Source organism: Netta rufina (genome assembly GCF_964035555.1).
Source record: "Netta rufina genome assembly, chromosome: 2".
In the NCBI taxonomy this organism is placed as follows: domain Eukaryota; kingdom Metazoa; phylum Chordata; class Aves; order Anseriformes; family Anatidae; genus Netta; species Netta rufina.
Window position 1 is genome coordinate 80,505,450 of NC_140124.1, and position 19,916 is coordinate 80,525,365.

The 19,916-nt window shown below is 56.3% G+C and overlaps 2 protein-coding genes across 2 annotated transcripts in view; one reads left to right on the forward strand and one right to left on the reverse strand.

The window, feature by feature from the left end:
- Positions 1-1,419, forward strand: part of GMDS (GDP-mannose 4,6-dehydratase) — a 403,988-nt gene extending 402,569 nt beyond the window's left edge. The window contains exons 10-11 of the mRNA XM_084282724.1: positions 57-125; positions 533-1,419. Coding sequence (XP_084138850.1) covers positions 57-125; positions 533-595 — 132 coding nt within the window. The 3' untranslated portion in view covers positions 596-1,419. The remainder of the gene's footprint in view (positions 1-56; positions 126-532) is intronic.
- An 8,296-nt stretch (positions 1,420-9,715) lies between these two features.
- On the reverse strand, positions 9,716-12,101 carry FOXC1 (forkhead box C1; the record flags this gene model as incomplete). The annotated part of the gene is given in 2 exon segments (XM_084281916.1): positions 9,716-10,279; positions 10,281-12,101. Coding segments are annotated over 2 exon segments (1,800 nt in total). The 5' UTR covers positions 11,517-12,101.
- Positions 12,102-19,916: the final 7,815 nt, after the last annotated feature.

Consider the following 19,916-nt stretch of genomic DNA (forward strand, 5'->3'; position numbering starts at 1 on the left):
GCGCCAGACAGGGAAGGGGAACGGTTCTCGCAGTGTTTTTCTCTTCTTTTCCACAGGATTTTCTTCAAGGGGATTGTACCAAAGCCAAGCAAAAGCTGAACTGGAAGCCCAGAGTCACATTTGATGTGAGTGGTGTGCTTTGTACCTACCCAGGGGTTCGTGTCCTCCAAGAGCAATCCACTGGGGGGGGGGGAGTTTTGCTTGGGCACACCTAGAAGCCGCGCTGTCGGTGGCCACCCCAGGCTGTTGTTCTTGCTTGGAAGACAGCAGCCACCACAGCAGCGCAGGGCATCCCCCGTGACTCTGCTAACCTGCCCTGGAAAGGGCCCAGCAGGCGTCAGCATTTTAGGAAGGAGTGCGTGCCTCGCGCTGAGGTGCCAGCATGGCAGCACAGGCCGCGACTTGACCCAGCGAGTTTCGGGAGACCCGGCACTCCCACGGTGCAGCAGGGCAAGCATGCGAGCAAACGTGCTCCTTATCCCCTCCTCATCCTGCCGCGGGGACCCTCACCCACTTTTCTTCCTCCTTGCAGGAGCTCGTGAGGGAGATGGTGGACGCCGACGTGGAGCTCATGAGGAACAACCCCAACGCCTGAGCCCTGCCGGGACCCGTGCTGGGGACGCACCCCACGGCCAGCACAGCCACCCACACACACCACCGGGGCCAGCGTGGGTGGCCACCCCCCTCAAGGTGGCCTTATTGCTGGCCTGCCTGTGCGTAAAAGCCCGGTTTTGTCCCCCCTCCACCCTCCTGGTGCCTCTGGCCCCACGAATCATCCCAGGGCAGCCCTGCTCCTCCGCACAGGCTGCCTCTGGCACCCGCTGTTAACCAGGGGGGATCCCCCCAGCACTGTACCTGGAGGAGCCACTGGCTGGCAAGCCCACTGATTTCCTTTTTTTAATTAAAACGCGCCTTTTTATTACCTAGGACCTCCAGCGCCTTTTTAGTACTTTCTCCCATTTTGAATGACAGAAATAAACAAAAGCATCCCCTGCACTGCCCCCCAGCAACAACAGCAGCGACCCTCTGGCGCTAGCATGCGCCCACCATCCCTCTGGCCCTGGCTTCCCCTAGTCTTCCTCTGCTGAACACTCCTTGTTTTTCTTTCCTGCAGCTCACCTCCACCCCAGCGGCCCATTTCCACCACTTGAACTCTGTAAAAAGTTTGGATAACTTGATCTAACTTGCAGTGAAATCGCCTTTTGACCATGCCGAATTAATTCCTAATTGCTGGAATCGCTTTCAAACCAGTCAGAGAGGGCTTGTAAGCATTTTTCAGATCTTCATTTCAGGGTGTGAGTGAGTCACAGAAAGCCTTTTTGTCCAGCACCTTCCTGACCCTGGGGTCTGGGTTTTTCTTTTTTTTTTTTTTCCTTTTTTTTTTTCCCATCAGAATTTCCCCATTCCCCTTCATCCTCTTCCCGCTTACTATAATTAAACCTCGGATGGGAGCTCGAATGATCTCAAAAGATGGCTTAAGAAATAAAAACAAAATAAATAAAAAAGCTTTAAAAAAATATTAGAAACTTCAAGGTGAGTAAATATTTTTGCACTTCTCGTGCCAAGGTACCCGGGTTATCCAGAGGTCGTCGAGCCCATACATTTCCCGTTGGTTTCGGATCTTCCACCCACCAATTACTCCCATCGTTTTAGCTTTATGCCTCGAAAATGAGCGAAGCCGCTGCCTCGCCGGGCACAGCTGAGCAGAGAGAGAGCCCTTTTTTAGAGGGGGCGAGAGGGGGGAGACGCAGGCTCTCCGAGCGCGTCGCTTTGGGAAGGGGGGCCCCTCTCCGACAAGGAAGGGGCGAGGGCAGAGTTTCGTGATGGACGCGGAGCTGGGGAGGGGACGGGGCTGGGGAGCAGGCTGGAGGAAGCGGGCTGCCGCGGAGAGAGGGCTCTTTGTGCGCCGTCGCCAGAGGTGCGGTGGAAAATGTGCGAGCTGGCCGCAGACGGGCACGGCGGAGCGCTGCGGGGCTGGGCAGCCGCAGCAACCCCTTCCTTCTGTTCCTCGGGGCTGGCCCGGCAGGGTTTGGGGCGAAAAAGCGGGGGAAAAGGGAAACGCAGAGCCCCGTCCGTCCGCTTCCTACAGGTGCACCGAGTTTGCGCTCTGGGGCTGTGCTGTGCAAACCCTGCGGGGGTGCTCCCTGCGGTAGGATGCAACTTGGTTGCTGTTGATTTTTTTTTAATACCCCCACTCCATGGCACACGTAATTTAAAAAAATAATAATTTTTCAAAAAAAGCATTAAAAAAGCATAAAGCGCTTTTCTCACCATTTTTTTTTTTGTTATTTTTGTACAGCTGGGAAGTATTTAGTGCTTGCAGTGATTGCCCGGCCGCTTGCCACTACCACTGAGCACCAGTTCGCGCATCTCTGCGGAGGACTGGGAACCTTTCCGCAAGCCGCCGGCTTCCCTTCGACCTCAATGGGTTGTTTTTTTTTTGTTTGTTTGTTTTTGTTTTTTTTTGCCCTGGCACCTCCAGCCGTGGAGCGTTCAAGAGAAGCATTTTTGATCTCCCTTTTCGGTCTCCGTGTTGGAGGACGAAAGAGGAAGGGGCTGGGGAGGGAAAATCAGTTCTAGAGCAAGCGGTCCCTCCGTGGCGACTTTGTGTTGGGTGCCTTTGTGCTTCTTTCGTTAAAAAAAAAAAAATAATAATAATAATAATAATAACTGCTCCTGATGCCGACGGGGACAAACAGCGCAGCTTCCCGCTGCTTTTTTAAAATTTGGGAAAGAGACGAACTGCTTTTCGGTTCCCCCCCTCATCACACACTTTCCTGCGGGATTTTCGGTTCTGCCCACAGCACTGCCCTTCGCAACGAGCACGGAATCGCGTCTTCAAAACGAAATAAAAAATAAAATACGTAAATGAGAAGCCACGCGGCGATTTAAGCGGGTGGTGTCCACCCGTGCCATGACCACACCGCTCTCAGGCTCAAGTTCCCTAATTACAATGCGGGTGTCAAGCGTTTTGTGCGCGCAGGTACAGTAAAAAAGCTCATTCCCTCCCTGCTCGTGCTACGTTTGGCCGCCTGCTCCGGGGTCATTACGGCTCCGTTAATTAAAGAGGGCAGCAGCCAACGCAGCCCGGGCCCAGGGGGGGTTCACACCGGCTGCCTGCAGGGGAAAAACGAAGGGTGTTTTTTTTGGGGGGGAGCTGCACCCGGGGCCGGCAGATAAAGAGGAGCCCGGGTCGCCCCTCGACGGCTCGGACGGCGAAGTGGGGGGCGAGGGGAGTCCCCCCAAGGCGGCTGTCGGGGCCGCGCTCCCCGCGTCCCTTGGTGACCCCCCTTCACCCCCGGTGCTTCGCCGGCGGAGCGTCGCCTGCAGACACAACAAAGCCGGAGCAGCGCCGGAGCAGGCAGAGCTCCAACGTTTTGACGGGTGGAAGAAAAACATCAACAGATACCTCGCAATTAGCCGGCGATGGGGGGCTAGGGGAGGCGGGCGGGGGAGAGGTCGCTTCGCAGCGGCGGACGCTAATTGCAACCTTTGCTTTGCTAATGAGCTCGCCCCGCTCCGTGTCTCCCAACCCCCCCCTCCCCTCCGGAGGTTTTTTTTTGGGGGGGAGGGGGCGTGGGGAGCAAGCCGTCACTTTTGTGCGAGCAGCAATTCGGCTCTGAATCCATCCCGTGGCCGGGAGGCCAGGCTGCAGGCGCTGGCCGGGAGCGCTCCCGTTCCCAAACCGGGGCTGCGGGCGCGCCCCCTGCCCCTGCACGGCCCCCTCGGGCCGAGGGAGCGATGCCATCGGGGCCGGGAACCCTCCCGGTGCCCCACACCCTACAAACGCAGCGCCGGAGACCCCCGCCGAAACCCCAAGGCAGCGCCACTGGATCCGCAGCGGGCGCCCGGCACTGTTTAAACAATCCTCTTTCTGCTTCGGACGGTATTATCAGGACTTTGGCATTATCGGTCAATGGAAAACATTCTTCTTTTCCTTATTTCAAATATTTATTTAAATATATATATTAAACTCGGCCGCTCAAATGTTCTGGCAAGTAAATAAATTCCAGGAACGGGGGCGAGGGGATTGCTATGGCGCTTCTTCTAAACGGAGCACTTGTGCTCCGAGGGCGATATGACCTGTTTATTCATCGATTCCTAATACCTAAATATCCCGAGTGTAATAATTTGCGTCTTTTTTTTTTTTCCCCTTTCCAACGGAGGAAATTCAGCTATTTTAAGAGTTAATGGCTCTAAACGCGTTGGTTTTCCTGCATCCTCCCCAGAGGTGACGGGGGCTGGAAAAGGAGGGGGGATTCCAGTTTGGGGGTTTCGCTGCTGTTGTTTTCGTTCTGCCCAGAGCAGCCCGAAGCCGCTGACCCGAGCGGGGGGCCGTGCTCCGAGCAGCGAGCCCCCTGACACCTAGAGGTCAGGTGAAAGTCCCCAGCAGGTAAGCCGCGGGCCGCCCGGCGCGCTCGCTCCCCGCCCCACAAATTGTTCCCTTCTGCCCACCCAAGTCGCTTCAAGCTGTGTTTATTTAGGGGGCAACACAAAAATTGCCGACCACCCAATTCCCGCTCAAGACAGAGACCTCTCGCCGGTAGCCGGGGCCGCATTCCCCTCCTCACATCCTCACTCCACCACCCCCCCCCTCCCCAAATTTCACCCTCTCCGGGGCTCCGCTTTCCAAATCTCCGCACGCCACCGGGGGAGACCCGGGCAAGCCGTCAAGGGAAGGGGAAGCGTCGGGCTCAAGCCCTTTTGGGACACCCCCCCAAGAAAAACAGGGGTCCCATCCACCATCCTGCAGCCCCCAGGAGCTGCCCTGTGCCCCGGGGGGGGCGCAGCGCCGCGGCGGGCAGTGCCCGGGGTGCGAGGCTGCAGCCCGGCCCCGCAGAGTCGCCCGGAGCCACCACCCCCCCCCCGCCGGCACGGCTATTGTTTCGTTCAATTAGGCTCCGCTTGATAAAAAACAATCGCTCGTTAACCCTCGCCCTCCTCCCTGCCGGCTGGTGTGTTGTGAATGGCGACATCGTCTCCCTTGACCCCCGTCTCCTTTTTCTGTCTTTCTGTCCCCTGAAAAATGATTCCGCGAGCTCTGATTGAATTTTATTCCTTCCTGACCTGGCCCGTTTTTATTGCATGGACACCATCAATCTTGACCTAACGCGACGTTTGTTTATTACTTTGGAAAGAAGCGAATGGCTTTATGAGCCCCGGAGTAATTAAAGCAGGAGGGCCGCATTCACCGCGGCACCGCACCACCTTTGGGGCGGACTCACGACGCAGACGGGGAGGCGAGGGAGAAGGGGAAAAAAAAAAATAGGAAAAAACATAAAGAAAAGGGAAAGGCCGACGGGATGCCGGCGGTTCGCAACTCGCGGGCATCCCAGGGCCCACTTCATGCTCGAGTTCCTCCCGCTAAGCGGGCGCGCAGTGCCTCTTGCGCAGCTCACCGCGCAAATTTGCGCTCGGCGCTGCCCCGCACGCCACCTGCGCCCTCGCGCAGCCCCAGCTCGGCCTCGGCACCCCGTGCGCCCGCTGCGCTGCTCGCGGCCCTCCCAAAATCCCGCGCATCCCAAGGCGACCGAACCATCCGGCCAACGCCGAGGCGGGCAAGTGGGGGGCAAACGGCCCGAGGTTTCAATGGCTTTACGACGGCGTTAATTGGAAGCTAATGTTCAATTAGCGGTCACTCCTACGGCAGAGGACGGGGCCGCGTTGCGCCGAGGCGCGCAGGAGCGCTCCTCTCTCGTTGCGCGCGTCCCGGCGCTCCGGGCTCCTGCCTACGCAATCCAGAGGACGTCATAAGCACGGTGAGCTGGTTGTGACCTCACACTCATCCTCGTGTGGGCGCCCAGACGTGCTCAGCCCCCCGCGGCCCCTCGCATCAGCGCCTGCCCCGGCCTGCGCGGCGGCAGCGCGCAAGCGAAGCCCCCCGGCGCGCAATTTCCAGCTCGCCCCGCTCCGGCTGCGCCGTGTTTTGGGGGGCAGAGGACTGCGCGCTGCCGCGGTGCAGCCGGCTGGGCGATGCGGTGCGACGCCAGGGCTGCCGAGCGGTACAAAGTTGTGCCGGGCTATGAAAATAGACCCGGGTGAACTTTGAGGCTCTTTCCCCGAACTTCGCGACTTTCAGAAAGGGCCCCGGCTACGGTGAAAGGCTCGTTTGCAGCCGTTCCCTGAAGGTCTCCGTCCACGACACAAACAGCCTCCCCGCAAACTGGCGTGTGGAGGTAGGGAAGGGTTCAAAACGTCCTCTTTGCATGCACTTCCCCGCTATTTTTGGTTATGACCTTTCAGGAACAAACCCCGAGCTGTCAGTCACTTCTAGAAAAACTTTTTGCATAGGAAATTTAGGCGGAGGGGCGAACACTGCCCTTCTGCCGGGAAGAATTTCACACTCCACTTTTCCCTCGGTTTCGGGGGCAGATGAGCAAACACGAGTTAGAAACCACCAGAACGGAACGGCCCCTCAAATAATCATTTTTAAAAATATGCTGCGCCTTTTTTTCTTTTTTTTCTTTCTTTTTTTTTTTTTTTTCTTTCCCCCGCGGACGGCGAGCAAGGCGAAAGCCCTGACATCCAACCTCGAGCCACAGACACGCCGCGAAGCTGCGCGCTGACCTGGCACCCAAGGGCGCCGCTCCGCAGGCAGGGCCGGGGCCTCGCAGCCGCACCGTCCCGCCGCCGCCGGCCGCACGTCCCTCGCACCGCCGCGGAGCTCTGCTGGGAGACAACCAGAGATCAGGAGGGACCCTCCGCCTTGCCCCCTGCTCGCCATCCATCATCATCGTCACCACAATAAAATAATAGTAATAACAGCTAGAGTAATAATAATAATAATAATAATAATAATAATAATAATAATAATAATAATAATAATAATACAACTTGCGTGTGATCTCCGCAGGACAGACCCCCCTCCCCAGCCCCCAAAATGTTTCTCGGCCTCCCCGCTTCCAGCCTCCTTCCCCTGCCCCCCGGGCCTCCGCCGCCCGGCGGGGAGCGCAAGTTGCGCGGCCGTGGCACTTGTTCGGGAGCTTCAAACCCCCCCCCCCATTTCTCTCCCCTCCACACACACAGACATCCCCCCGGACGAGCCGAGCTGACTCCTGTTTTCCCTGCTCTTTTATTTTCCCCGCATCACCCCACCGCTGGAAAAAAAAATACTTAAAAAAATAAATAAATAAATACGAAATCCCAAAGAGACCGGCGTCCAACAAGAAAAAAAAAACTAGGCAAACAGCACATGCAGTCGCCGCTCTGCCCTCTCATTTCTTTAATTTTCAGCCCGGTTTTCGATACCGGGAGGGGAGGAGGCGGGCACGGCGTTTCCACACAGCCCCCCCCCCGCCGCCGCTGCCTCCGGGGCTCTGCTTGTCCCGGGGAAAAGAAGCGAAAACGGGAGGCGGCCAAAGGCCCCGGTCACCCTGGGCCGGCAGCGGTGCGAGGGGAGCTGGGACCCCCCCAGGACCCCGCAGCCGACCCGCTCGGCCCCGCTTCGCCCCCGCTTCGGCCCCAGAATAACCGGGCGGCGGGGCGCTGCGCTTTGTCGGACCCGATTCAACCAGCAAACGGCTATAAAGAAGGCCGAGAAACTCTTCAGCAAGAGCCAAATAATTAAAAAAAAAAAAAAAAAAAAAAAAAAAAAAAAAAACATATCTATAATAAAATAAAAGGAGCGAGGTATTTCCACAAACGCGTTTCAAGCCAGCTTTATGCAGCGAGCCCCCGGTTCGGCCGCTCTGCTTAAGGGGTTTTCTAACAGCGGATTATCGCTTTGGAGAGGAAGAGCAGCTCAAAAGCAAGGTAATAAGGTTTAACTGTAAATACCTTCGTATTTATTTACAGTGTAACCCTTAACAATGCAGCGGCAATTACTGCTAAGTGTTGCCTTTAGATAAGAGGCACTGATAGGAAACTGTATTATCTTGAAAGCAAACTTTAGGCCTTAAATATCTCTAATCAAATAATCTTCTTCCCAGGTCTGACTGACAAGGCAGATTCTTTTTAAGTTAATGAATTTATTGCGTTTTTGGTGGTTATTTACAAAAGGGGGAGGTGATCCCCCATCGCCCGTAGGTTCGTAATTGCAAATTGTCCAGAAGGTGAGATTCTCGGTCTGACAAGCAGCACTCATCTGCTCCCCTGGTAACATTTTTTTTTTTTTTTCTACAGGTTTAAGAAAAAGGAGGGAGGGGAGAGGAGGAAAAAAAAAAAAAAAGACTATATAAGAAAAATTCTGCCACACCAACTCTTTCTAAAACAATCTCGGGCAGAGCAATTAGGGCACTCCCAACAGAGCAGAGCGGCAATGTCCCTAAAGGACAGGAGTAAGAGCTACAGAGGTGTAAGGCTAGAGCGCAGAGGCACCCTTTTAATCCAACTTCTTCATCATTATTTTTTTCCTGACATAAAAGAGGACTTTAAAATATATTTCTACATTACAGAAGCGGCTTCACGGGTGTGATGGCGCGCGTTGCCACCAGTTCTACAAAGTAGGCTTACATTATATTTACGAATATCCGTGCTACAGGATAGCTGCCATCCAAAATACACCGTGGAGCTCAGAAACACATGCGACGCGTATATGAAGCCGTGAATAAATAGGCAGTCCTTTTTCCAATACGGCTCCGTATGGAAACCCCAGATATAAACGCGTATGCCCTGCACCCACAGCGATCGCCAGCCCGATGTATGCTCGCAGCCACACACGGGCGCCCACTCGGCGTTGGCGCTTCCCATAGCCTTACAACACGGGCACCTTATTTAAAAAGCCGTGAGCTTGTCCTGCCGCTGCGCACGGCCAAATGTTTCCAGGTCTTGCCCATTAATTGCTAAGAAAACGTGTTTGTTTATTTGCCAACTCAGAGCTGCCATGGGAAAGTATTTTTTTTTTCTTTTTTTTTTTTTTTTTTCCTAGCGGATAAGGCGAGCTGACTAAGTGGAACATATTGCAGAAGAGACCGAAAAGGGATTTTTTTTCGACCTGGCAGATCCTAAATGGTCTCTGGAATTTGCGCGGAGGGGAACGAGCTGTTCCATCGGCAAAGTTAGTTAGGAAATCCCTTTCCCCTCTCTCTGCCTCGCTCTGAACGAAAGTATTAAAATATACAGACGTGTGGAGGAGCATTCCAACTGAATGGTAATTTATTAATAAACAAACAATGCAATACCTTCAGAATATTTTCAACAAAAAAAAAAAAAAGAAAAAATATTGATAGAATAAGATTAATACAGTTTCCCTTTTTTTATATATAGTGAAAAAAAAAAATCAGCGTTTCAGTCAATTTTCAGGGAAGGGGGGAAACACTTTCTGGCGTTTGGTCCGCAACATCCAACTACAAATTAAAAATAAATTACTATGTCGCAATTTACATTTTAAAACAAGTCCTTGTAAAAGAGGAGGGTCCGGGACAGGGGAGAAAGGGGAGAAGCCGGTACTCTACGCTGGGTTTTTCGCCCCCTTTAAACACAGGGCCTGGCGATACCTTAAGGGCCGGGGCGCACGGGGTGGGAGGGTGAGGTCGGAGGGAGTATTTCTCAAAAGCAAGGAGGAAAAAAACAACAACAACAGAAAAAAAAAAAAAACTTACGTGTTATCGGAGTAACACTGTCCTTTAACAAAACCAAGACATGCTTTGGAGCTGTCTCTGTACAAAGGCTTTTCGCCCGCGCTCTCCTCTCCCTCGGGGCGGCCGCGGGGACCCCCGAGCGGCGTCGGAGGGGGTGAGGGGTGGGTGGGCGTCGGGGCCGGAGGGGGGGGGGGCGCTCAGAACTTGCCGCAGTCGTAGACGAAGGCCCCGGAGGTGCGGTAGAGGGGCTGGCTGCCGGGGAAGGCCATCTGACAGCTGCCTCCCCCCGCCCCGCCGCCGCCTCCTCCGCCGCCACCGCCGCCGCCGCCGCCGCCCGGGCCTCCGCCGCTGCCTCCTCCTCCGGGCGAGGCGCTGAGGCCGAGGCGCGGCGCCTCGAAGACCTCCCTGGGGGCGGCGGCGAAGCCTTGCTGCGCCCCCCCGTAGCCCGGCGCGCCCGCCAGCGGGCCCAGCTCCCCCGCCGCCGCCACCGCCGCCGCCGCCGCCGCCGCCGCCGCCGCCTGGTTGAGGTACCAGGAGGCCAGGCGGCCCTGGTGCGGGTGCGGGTGCGGGTGCTGCCCCTCCTGGTGGCCGCCCGCCGCGCCGCCCAGCCCGCCGTGCCCCAGCGCCCCCCCGCCGCCCCCTCCTCCTCCTCCGCCACCTCCTCCGCCGCCGCTGCCCCCCGCTCCGCCGCCCCCCGACGGCAGCGCGTAGTCGGGCAGCGGCTCCTCGGCGGGGCTGGCGGCGGCGGCGGCGGGGGGGGGGCAGGTGGCCGGGGGTCCGCTCGGCGCCGCCCGCCGCCGCGTACAGGCTCATGGCTTGCATGTTGCAGTGGTAGGTGGCCGCCGAGGCGGCGGGCTGGCCGCAGGGCGAGCTGTAGACGGAGCTGTGGCCCGGCGAGTAGCCGCCGAGGGACAGGGCCGGGGGGATGCCGCTGCGGGGGGCGGCGGCGGCGGCGGCGGGGGGCAGCAGGCCGGAGCCCAGCTCGGCCGCCCCCTGCGGGGAGCCGCGCAGCGAGGTCATGATGTTGTCCACGCTGAAGCCCGGCCCGTGGTGGTGGTGGTGGTGGTGGGGAGGCGGCGGCGGCGGCGGCGGGGGCGGCGGCGGCGGCGGCTCGGGGGCTTCGAGGCTGAGCGAGCGGGCGGAGGGGAGGGCGCTGCGGGGGCTGCCGCCGCTCGACAGGCTGCTGCTGCTGTCGGGGCTCTCGATTTTGGGCACGGCGCCCAGCGGCGGAGCGGCGCCGGGGGGGGAGCCGGCGTGCGGCGGCGAGGCCGTGCCGTTCTCCGTCTTGATGTCCTGGATGCGGACGGGGGGCGGCGGCGGCGGCGGCGGGGCGCTGCCCCCCCCGGCGGGGCCGCCCTCGGGCTCGACGGCGGCGGCCGAGGCTGCGGCGGGCGGCGGCGGGCGCGGCGGCGGCGGGGCATGGTCCTTGAGGTGCAGGCGGTCCTTGTCCTCCTTGTCCTTGACGGCGTCCTTCTTCTTGAAGCGGCGGCGGCGGCGGAGGAAGCTGCCGTTCTCGAACATGTTGTAGGAGTCCGGGTCGAGGGTCCAGTAGGAGCCCTTGCCGGGCTTCTTGTCGTCGCGGGGCACCTTGACGAAGCACTCGTTGAGGGAGAGGTTGTGGCGGATGCTGTTCTGCCAGCCCTGCTTGTTGTCCCGGTAGAAAGGGAACCGCTCCATGATGAACTGGTAGATCCCGTTCAAGGTGATCTTCTTATCGGGCGCGTTCTGGATGGCCATGGTGATGAGGGCGATGTAGCTGTAGGGCGGCTTCACCATATCCTTGGGCTGCGGCGGCGGCGTGTAGGGCCCGTAGGCTCGGGCCATGCCGCCCGGGTACTGCTCGTGGGCCGGGTGCGAGTACATGCTCATCGGGGCCGGCATGGCCGCGTAGCCCCCGCCGGCCGCCGCGGCGGCGGCTCGGTAGTAGCTCTGCTCGCCGCCGAGGTACGGCACCACTCCCAGGGAGTTGGGGCTGGACACGGAGTAGCGAGCCTGCATGTCCCCCCGGCAGCTTTCGCCCTGCCTCCCCGCCGGCCCGAGCAGCTCGGCCCTTTCCCCTCCACCCCTCCGCCGCTCCGCCGACCGAGCCGCACCGGGCAGCCCCCGGCGGAGCGCGGGGAAACGGGGCACGGAGCCCGACGGCGGCGCCGGGAGGCTCCGCTCCGTCCTCGGCCGCCAAAGCCCACCGGCCCCGGGGGGGGGAGGAGGGGAAAGTCAGAGCCGGGGGGGGAAGCAGAGCCCGGGCCGGGGGGGGAGGCCGAAAGCGTTTTCTCGCAAGAAACCGGCGGAGGGCGAAAAAAGGAATCGCAGCGGAGAAAGCAGCTTCCCAACGCAGAAAGAGTAGTAAGGAAATAAAACCTTCGCGAAGAGGCTCCCACGCTCCCGGTTCCTCGCTCCACGGGGATCTGCAACAAGTTGTCTGCAAAGGAGGGACAAAAGTAGAGGGATGTGTTTTGTTGGCTTTTTTTTTTTTTTTTTTTTTTCTTAAGCGAGCGGCAGCAGCGGCAAAAAATCCACCTTCCCGGTCTCCCAGTGCAAACTCGCCCTCTCTCTCTCCCTCGCTCGTTTTTCAGTCTCTTTTTCAGTCGCAGGCTGCTTTGCGAAGCATCGGAAAAACTCCTGAACTTTTGAGCATCCGTCACCGCGGCGAGAACTTTTTTACGCACTTACAGTTTTCTCTTTTTTTTTTTTTCCCTCTCTCTCTCCCCTCTCTCGCTCTCTCTCCTTTTTTTTTTTTTCTTTTCCTCCTTTTGCAGGCGGCCCGGCTCCGCCCCGCCGAGCTCGGCCGGCCAATGAGGGCCGGGAGACACCCGGGGCTCTGAATGAGGAGGGAAAAAAAAAGAAAAAAAAAAAAAAAAAAAGAGCGAGCTTAAAAAAAAAAAGAGAGAGAGAGAGGAAAAAAAAAAAAAAAAAAAAGACGGGGAAAAAAAAAATCCCTGCAGCAGCAGCCCTGGGAGTCGCAGCTCTCGGGGACCGGCCACACACGCTCGCCGGCACACGCGGATCTCCGGGGCACGCGTGGACCCCCCTCGGTCCTGCGCGCGTTTTGCGCGCCCACCCCCACGCCCCCCACCCGCGCAACCCGCCCCGGGCGCACGCAGGACGTGCGCGCATCCACATAGCCCCATATTTAACCAGTGCACATACACATGGACGTGCTCCCCCGGAGCGCTTCCCACCCACGCGTGCACCCCACTCGCCGCCGCGCGTGTTCCTCCCCTACTTTTATTTTATTTTATTTTATTTTATTTTATTTTATTTTATTTTATTTTATTTTATTTTATTTTATTTTATTTTATTTTATTTTATTTATTTCATTTTCACTTTTTCATTTACTTTTCCCATTTTTTTTTCATTTATTTTTAATTTCTCTTTCATTTTCTTTTCTTTTTTTTTTTTTTTTTCATTTTACTCTTATTTTTTCCCCCTTCGGACTCGTTCGCCTCCTCTCCCCGCTCCCTCCCGCCGGGCTCTCTCCACCCTTTCCCTCCCGGGGCCGCGGGCAGGCTCCACGCCGCTGCTCCGGCTCGCTCGCTGTTCTCCGAGGGAGGCTCAGCCTCACCTCCCGCGGCATCGGGGACGACAGAGGAAAGTGCGAGGGGGTTGTGCGGGTGCGGGCGATCGGATGCCCCTGTCCCAGCCCCAGCCCTGCCTCCAGCCGGCCGCCTGCCTGCTCCTGACGTTCCCGAAGGGATCGCATTCCTCCAGCTGACCAGCTCCTGCCGAGTCCTCCCTCCACAGCTCCCTTTTATTACTCAGCCATGAAGGGCTTTCCTCTGACGGCCCGCAAAGAAAGCGCCCGCTGCCTCTGCTGTTTATAAACACGGGCGCCTTGCTTTGTGCCGGGTCTTTAGCTCGCTTGTGCAGGTAAATCTCTGCAGACCTTAGGGGATGCGGCAGAGCGAGAGGCTTCTTTATTTACTGGCCGGAGCCGCAGAGAGCGCTCTTTTGTTCCTAATCTCTTTCAGAGTGGACTCCGTGGCATATCAGGTGTGTCAAAAGCGAAAAAAAAAACAAGAATAGGTACAATAAAAGGGATGCTCCTGAAATTGTTTGGCCGGATCTGCCGTAAAGACTTGATTTCTGCGGTTGTTGCCTTTGTTTAAATGTCTAAAAGCGTATTTGGGCTGTCACGAGATGTTTAGAATAACACTTTAACGGGAGCTCAGAGGGAGCGGAGAGTGAGGGCACGGTGATTTCTTTTTTAACCTTCCCTTTTCGGTTGCTATTGCCTCTCAGCGAAGATTTAATTTTTGAGCTTTAAACACGAGGCGAATCGTAGATAGACGTGTCTGCCCAGCGGCGTGTTTCACCAGTTCTTCGGCTATCTGAAATCCAAGCCGGTACTCTTCCTTACCTCCCAGCCTGTACCTCTGCAGCTTCATTAGCGTTAATAATAGATCAGTTAAAGGCAACGAGCTGAAATCTATTTTAAGGGGTGGAATTTGTACGGGAAAGACGTGCCCGCGTGTGTGTGTGTGTGACTGGGAGACGAATTGCCTACCCTGAGCTTGTGACACCACCGATGCGTGAAAAGCCCCTTTTGGATCCCCTGATTTCTCCCCCCCTCCTTTCCCCGCTTTTTACTGTGATCGATTGCTTTGGGGAGTGCGTCTGGGGAGCGTGTTAGAGGTGCATCGTTTGCTAGGTGGTGTTTCCACAGGTCCGTCCTTTGCTCCCAAACACAAACCCGTTGGTTATTCAATATAGACGTATCTATTTTTAAACGAGATGCAAGTAATGCGAAGGAGGTAATTTATACAGCCCCGTATCTGCTCCTTTTCATATTCAAGCATAACGGGTCTCCTTTTGGTAATAAATGTCAGTCCTTTAATGGTGAATACATTATCCCGTTTAGCCTGTTGTATTTCATCGTCTGGAATCTTTCACCTGCTCCTGCCTAATTACACGTTTTCCCCTTTCCTCCCACCGCTGCAGAATTATTAAATGTGCGAGCACTGGACTGCACGTCGATCCCAACACTTCGTGTTTGCAAAAACTCTTTCTCGCTTTGCTGAAAAGCAAGAAAAAAAAAAAAAAAAAAAAAAAAAAAAAAAGGAAACGGGGCACTTCAGCACGTTTCCATGCAGCCCAGGTCATCCGGTTTTCCCACGGCGTTACCTGCAGCCAGAAACACTTTCCACCCGCTCCCCGCTCGCTGCCCCGGAGGCGCAGCAGCCGGCCCCTCGCTGCCTTTGCCGTTTTGGCAGGACGGTGCTCACAGCAGCGGGGCTGCCCTCCCGAGCACGCTGCAGTAAGGGCGAGAAGTTTCAGCGCAGGGCAGGGGAGGGGAGGAAGGGTGGGGGGCATTAATCCGGCGCGGGTTTGCATCTGATGCGTTTTGCAACAGCCCCTCCGATTCCCTAATTGCGACCTGACGCAACGCCTGGTGTGTGTTAAGTTACGTCCCTTACAGCAGCAGGACCCTGCTTTCTCTCCTGGAGGCACAAAAGTCACCATTGTGAGGGTTGTGATTGTGTGTGTGTGTGTGTGTGTGTTTGTTGGGGGGAAAACAGCCGGGGCTGGGGAGGCTGAGGGCTCACTTTTCCCACTGCCTCCTTGGGCTGCCACCCAGAAAGAGCCTTCAGCTTTTGGGTTTCACCCCCCTGCCTGCTCTCCGGCGCTGGGTTTGGGCAGTGCCCTGGCTTTGTCGCACTCGTCGGGGCCTCTACACGGGCGAGGGGCGCGGAACCGGAGCGGAACCGGAGCGGAGCCGGAGCGGAGCCGGAGCCCCGACGGCAGCGGCGGGCCGGGAGAGCTCCGGCAGCGCTCCGGGGCTTGGCTCGTGTGTGGTCATCCGCAGCCTTATTTATGGGGATGTCAGAAAGAGAGATGACATCGGGGCGGTAGGCGGAGGGGCTGCCGTCTGACCTGGGCAAAACCTAGGTGGACCCACGCTGCTCGCTGGGGGTTGTCCTCTCCTCTGCTCTCTTCTCCCAGACCTGGAGGTGAGCTGCTTGCCAGCCTCGGGCTGTTTATGTTTAGACGTAGTCAGAGCTTCGTTTCTCTCTCCTTCTTTTGGCTCCAACATCACAGCAGCATCCCTGTGACTCCTGAAACCAGCCGCCCGGCTCTTTGCAGCTCAGGATGCAGCTTTCCACGTTCCTGCAACAGCGGGCGACACCGCAGGAGAAAACCGCTTAACAAACATCCTTTCGGGGGGCAGGAGACGGTAACAAATCCCTGCCTCACCGGCTGAAAATCCACCCGAAGCCGAAGCCCCCTCTCCGTTTGCAGCCGCTGGCCACCGCTGACAGCCCCCCCCTGCCCTGCAGGAGCACCTCTGCCCCCTCAGCCCCAGCAATTCAGGCGGGCTCTAAACGCAAGGGCTGTTCGCTGCCACTCGGTTAAGCAAACAGGCGTGATTGTTGTTTTGTTAACGTGGGTTAGCAATTTCATAAATAAGCCCGGGTAGTCTTCCAGTCCAGGCTTCTATCTTAAGGCGTAAATAACACAACCCAATACGAAATCGAGCTCTCTGTCCCTTTGGCATCTCCTAGGTTCTCGTTCCTGAACGACAAATAAAGTGCCCTTCGCAGCAAATGCGGCGGCGGTCACGGGCTAAGTGTGGTTCCCAAGCGAAATGCCTTAATGTCACCTTTTGGTATCTAAAAGCGAATTTTGCATTCAATTTACAAGGGAGAACCGAGACCACAAATAGGCTGGAGCCCGCGAGATTCCTCTTCCCACGATAATTATCGCGGTCATACCTATAATTCGTCCCTGTGACACAGGCTGCGTCGCAGAGATGTCACGGCGCCGGGAATAAAAACAAAAACCAGGCTGTGGGAAACTGCTCGTGGTGTTGCTGCAGTTCAGGTAGAGCGGTGCCACACAAGCAAACACAGGCAGAGAAAAAGGAGAAAAAGCCCACAGCAGAGCAAAACCCCTTTAATTTGGCAGATTCTCTAGCTCTGCCATCTCACAGTGAAATACCAACATATGGGGGGCTTGGAGGGGGGTTAAAACTCTCTCCAAAAACGACAAGAAGATAACCAGACATGATTTTTTTTTCCCTTTTACTTTCCAAGGTCCCTTGTCCCTTTTGTGTTCCTTTTCCTCCCTTATTTCCTTCCTTTCCCTGGGAGGGGCAGCGAGGGTGGAGGGGGGCCGAATCCATCGGATTCTCTGGAACCGTGTAAATGAAAACACGCAGGGGGCAACGGCGCTGGGAGCGCGAACCTCTTGCAGCCCGCTCCTGCTCCATCCCCACCTATTGCCTCGGCGAGCCGGGAGGAGAGAGACTTACTTGTACGAAGGCTTTATTTACATTAGAATGAAGCGACAGCTCCTACTCGGGGAAGCGATAAGCACTTGGCAAGTCATTAGGCAGCAGATAGCGATCAGCCCCTGGATACACCACATTCCCCGCGCCCTGCGCGCTCCTTTCAGAGCGCTGGGGGCTTTTTTTCGGGAGGGCGCGCAGCCCCCCGGGCCCTGGGGATGAAAAGGGAGATGGATGCGAAGGGCGAGCAGCCCTTTACCATCCCCAGCTCTTGCGAGGGGGCGCCGGAGCCCGGGGGACCGCGCAGCACCCGCGCAACACCCGCGCAACACCCGCGCAGCGCCCGCACCCGCTGCCGGCGGCCACCTGCGCGGCGCCGAGCGCTGCGCGGGTCTCGGGCGCCCCCTCCCGGCCTTTGCGCGCCTCTGCTGCGCCGCTCCGCGCCCCCCCGCGGGACCTGCGCACCTGCCGGCCGCGCAAATGCCGCTCCCGATGCTGCAAAGGGATCCCCCCCTCTCCCGGCCCCCCTCCCTGCTCGAAGCGGAGCCGAGGTGAGCGCCAGCGCGATGCCAGCTCTGCCGGGGCCGTGATTTCTCGCGCTCTGCCAAGGAATGTCTTTATGGGTTGCCAGGCTGGCCCGTAAAAGTTGCGAGCGAAAAAAAGTGTCGGTTTCCAGGAAAAGTGGGTCTGTTTTTTAACCTCCCCCTCGCTGTCTAATTACTGGCGTGCTCGGCCTCCGAAGAACAGCTTCGTAAAAGTGTCTGCTGAATCCAGAGGCAGAAGCATTTTTTGCGCCTTTTGTACGGCTGGAGAGATGTGTAAATACACACAGGGTCACACATACACGCGTAGCTAGATGCACGCATGGCTTTCACAGTTTTACGAGGCATTTATGTATGTTAAGTACAATCGCACCAAAGAAGCAGCCTCCTTTAAGGCTCCTACGAGCTATGGTAATGCAGGTCATAAAACTTCGGGATCTGCATATGCACTGTTAACGAAGCCACAAACGCTCTCGTTGCACAGTTACTTGCGCACTGCTAGGAGTAGCCCATTAAAGTTGTTTACACGCAGAAAACAATGGCTCACTCTGCAAACGCTACGGTATAATAATCATAAGAGGTGAAGGAATCATTAAAGAGCGGAGCACTCAAGATGTGTCTGCTGTTTACTATGAAATGCAGGGAACGCACCGAAGAGAGGGATTTTTAAACGGTGCTTGCATAATGAGCACAGGGAACTTGCAGCTGCAGGGGTCCCCAGGCAAGACCAGGTTTCTGGTAGGGCTCTGTCCTCAAAACTAAGCAGCGTGGTGCTTAAAGGTACGAGCAGCCCCTGAGCAGCCCCCGAGTATGCCAGCTCCATCTGCAGTTTCCAATCTGCTTGCTCTCTGTTTTTTCCCTGCCTCCACCAGGCCACATGCGGTACCATTCCTGCACATCTACAAACAGGCTGGTAGGCATGGTTTGAAACAGAAAATTTGCACCGAAGTGGAAAAGAGTTTTGGCAGTGTTTACTATGACGTCCCTTCAGAGCTCTTTGTTCTCAAAGACCAACTGAACGCAAAGCTTTCACAGACACGTTTCCGTCATCCCTGTTTGCCCAGGTGACATGAGCCCCCTTCACGCAACCACAGGGCACTGGCCCTGTGGCTCTGGCTTGCTGCCTGCCCTGCTGCACAGCTCCTGCCCTGATTTCTGCCCTGGCGAGGCCGGCTGGCCAACCAGGCTTGGTGGCGTGGTTCATGTTTGTGTGCAAGGATGGCACCCGCCAGGCCAAACAAGGTCAAGTCCCCTGTTTTGCAAAATAGAAGAGGTTGCAAGCCTATATCTGGTGCCTGACGACTGCTTGAGAGGTGCTGCACTTGTTAAACACAAATACGGGTCTTCTAAGATGGTGTGGCATGGAGAAAAAGACACTTGAGGGATTACTTTAAAAAAAAAAAAAGTTTTTTGTTTAACTCAATAACCCCTAAAGTGGAGCCAGGCTTACATTTAAAAACAATTACCTGTGAATAACTGTGGGGTAGAAGTGTGGTTGGTTGGGCAGATAGGCAAATACAACTTTCTTTTAACAAACTCTTTTTTCCTCTTGGTCTTGCGGCTGCTGCAAACAGCAAGTCACGGGCAGCATACTTGTGGTAGGACGCTCTGCTTGGTGGCCTTTCCCCCAGGCTCACCAGGTAGCAGACAACAGCATTTCCCTGCTCAGCCAAGCCTCCGGAGCGCCGCAACCTGCACCCTGCATGACGGGGAGGCCCATGGAGGCAGAGGGAGGCTGTGCATGGGATGGAGGCCGAAGCTACTGTAACCGTCCCTGTGGCAAGAACACCCACAGTAACAGGTAATTTGCCCCTCCCACACCAACTAACAGCCAGAAGCAAAAAATGTTGAAGTAACTTACATCATCGTTTGCCTGTGTCATTACTAAGGAGGAACTGAAAGCTGTTTTATGAGGAGCAGACAGACAAGACTAGCTTGAGCTTGAGACATAAAAAACCCAAACCACTAAGATACCTGAAGGCATCCCAATTAAGTGATATTACCATCCCGATCAAGATGCAGTCATTGTTAGTAAGCATCCCTGATCTTTAAGCGAGATATTCCAATTAGGCAGATTTCCTGATTAGGTGCGCTTAAATTAAGGGGGGAGAACTGCGTGGAGGAAATGTGGACGGCTTCCATACGGGCCGGCATTGGAGGGGGACTTTGTCACCTGCCACAGGACTTAGGTAGTGCTTGGACTGCTAAACCACAAAGGTCAGAGGTGCCTTTTTGCTCGGGGACAAACGACCACCTAACCTTGTAGGCATCCAAGGTTGGTAGATGCCTCCGTCTCTTACCGGCGTGCTCCCCAGGCACCAGTCGCTCTGCTGCTGGGCATGCCCACAACCGCCTGAGTCAGAGCATCTTGGCACCTGTTTTCAGCCTAAATCCCACGGGGATCCAAAAAGTAGGCAGAGTGGCGTCTAAGTACCTGCAGGGGCTGATCCAATAGATAACGGCTCGGGCTTTGGGATAGGTTTGAAAGGAAGGTCCTTATCAGCTCTGCACCTTGTGTCTCTGTTTTTTAGAGGTCTCAACTCTGGTCAAACCCTTGATTTTGAATGGAGGGACCCCAGGTGACATGTTTTGGCAGTAGCACATAGCTTTTCATTCCATTGCCTCTCCTCT